Here is a 1,968-nt window from a genome sequence, read left to right as displayed (position 1 = left end):
AGTTATCATTTGATATTAAATTCAGTAAATGAGGGGCTCCTGGATGGCTCAGTGGATTAAAGCCTCTGCCTTTGGCTCAGGTAATCATCTCAAGGTCCTGGGATCAAGCCCTGCATTGGGATCCCAGCTCAGCAGGAAACCTGCTTCCTCCTCTCTCTCTCTGCCTGCCTACTTACTTGTGATCTCTGTCTGTCAAATAAATAAATCAAATCTTTTAAAAAAATCAGTAAATGAGATGATACTTTTCTAATCTATACCATGTATGGGAAGAAATATAATTATAGGAAATTATAGGAAAGTTAAACAAAAGAGAGATACAAAATGCTATCCTTAGATTCATCTTTAAAAAGATACAAGAATATGTGTGATTAATAATTTATAATTTCTTCAACACATTTATTCTCATGAAATCATCTGAAGTTGATGTGTATATTATGATTTTCAAGCCAGACTTAGGTATTTGCTGAAATTATTATGCTGTTCCACCCTTCAGGAGGCAGGTATGCTCAATAATTTCTTATGATTGCTAGTATATTATTTGTCAGGTTTAATTGAAATATTTATAATTTCTCATAATTCTCTCACACAAACTAAACAACTGGTTTCAATGGAATAAACTCTAATGCACAATGTTTTATTAGTTTTATTTATTTTTTTAAAGATTTATTTATTTTAGAAAGAATGAGAAAAAAATACTTTATATTCTTGACTAGAATTCAAAGATAACAGACAGACTGAAAGTTTACCTCCATTTCTTTCAGATATTCACAGGTAAAAGAATTGAGATGAGAAAAAAATATCTCTTGAAGGACATAAAGAAAATTAAATTCTTTGGAACAAAGATTTTTTTGTGCAAATAGAGCTTGAGAAGAGGTAAAGATGAATATCAAAGACATGAAAGCAAAAAATACAAAATAAAAAAATAAAAACAAACCAGAAGAAACTGTGTATTGGAAGCTACTACTGGATACATTGATATTATTAGGGGTTCCTTTGTTTATTTCCTTTGTATAAAATGCAATAGGACATTCATTTGCTTGAGAAAGAAACAACCCTGTATATCATGTTCATGAAAGCTTTTTTCACTTGCTGGTTCCTTAAAGTATAGATGAAAGGATTCAATAGTGGGGCCACGGAAGTATTGAGCACTGCAATTCCCTTGGAAAAAGATATTCTTTGTTTAACTGAAGGTTTAACATACATGAAGATGCAGCTGCCATAAGAGAGGGATATCACAATCATGTGAGAAGAACATGTTGAAAAAGCTTTTTTCTTCTGCTTAGTTGAAGGGATTTTTAGAATTGTTAAGGCAATAAAAGCATATGAAATTATAACCATTAGCAATGTGACCACAAGTGTCATAGATGCAGAAATGAACCCCATGGTCTCAACGAGCTGTGTGTCTGAGCACGAGATCTGCATGAGGGGAGTTGTATCACAGTAGAAATGGTCAATAATTTTGGAGGCACAGAAGTCAAGTTTTAGTCCCAAGAGGAGAGGAACAAAGATGGTAAAGAATCCAGCAAGCCAACAACAGAAGACAAGTTGAATGCAGATCTTACTGTTCATGATGGTTGTGTAATGCAGGGGCTTACAGATGGCAACATAGCGGTCATAGGACATAGCAGCCAGCAAGTAAAATTCAGATGCACCAAGAAGGAAGGCAAAAAACACTTGAGTAATACAATTATCATAGGTAATGGTTTTGTCTCCAGTTGCCATAGTAACCAACAATTTAGGGATGCATGTAGTAGTATATGAAATTTCTAGGAAGGAAAAATTCCTAAGGAAAAAATACATGGGGGTCTTGAGGTGAGTATCCACCAGGGTGAGTGTGATGATGGTCAGATTGCCAGTGACGCTCAGCAAGTAGGTGAGAAGCAGAAAGACAAATAACACAACTTTCAATTGTGGGTCATCAGTCAAACCTGCCAGTATAAACACTATTGCTCGTGTGTGGTTTCCCAT

At 34.8% G+C, this 1,968-nt stretch overlaps 1 protein-coding gene across 1 annotated transcript; it reads right to left on the bottom strand.

Moving 5' to 3' along the window:
• Positions 1 to 1,029: 1,029 nt before the first annotated feature.
• On the bottom strand, positions 1,030 to 1,968 carry LOC116592464 (olfactory receptor 6C74-like). Its single transcript, XM_032345657.1, has one exon. It carries the CDS (start codon positions 1,966 to 1,968, stop codon positions 1,030 to 1,032), a length of 939 nt encoding a protein of 312 aa, XP_032201548.1.

This window comes from Mustela erminea, chromosome 6, assembly GCF_009829155.1.
Source record: "Mustela erminea isolate mMusErm1 chromosome 6, mMusErm1.Pri, whole genome shotgun sequence".
Classification (NCBI taxonomy): domain Eukaryota; kingdom Metazoa; phylum Chordata; class Mammalia; order Carnivora; family Mustelidae; genus Mustela; species Mustela erminea.
Note: the sequence above shows the minus strand (reverse complement) of the source record. Positions and strands in the feature narration are given on the sequence as shown.

Coding starts and splice junctions, on each gene's coding strand:
- LOC116592464 (XM_032345657.1), bottom strand. CDS start 1,968: ATGGGAAACCACACACGAGCAATAGTGTTTATACTGGCAGGTTTGACT.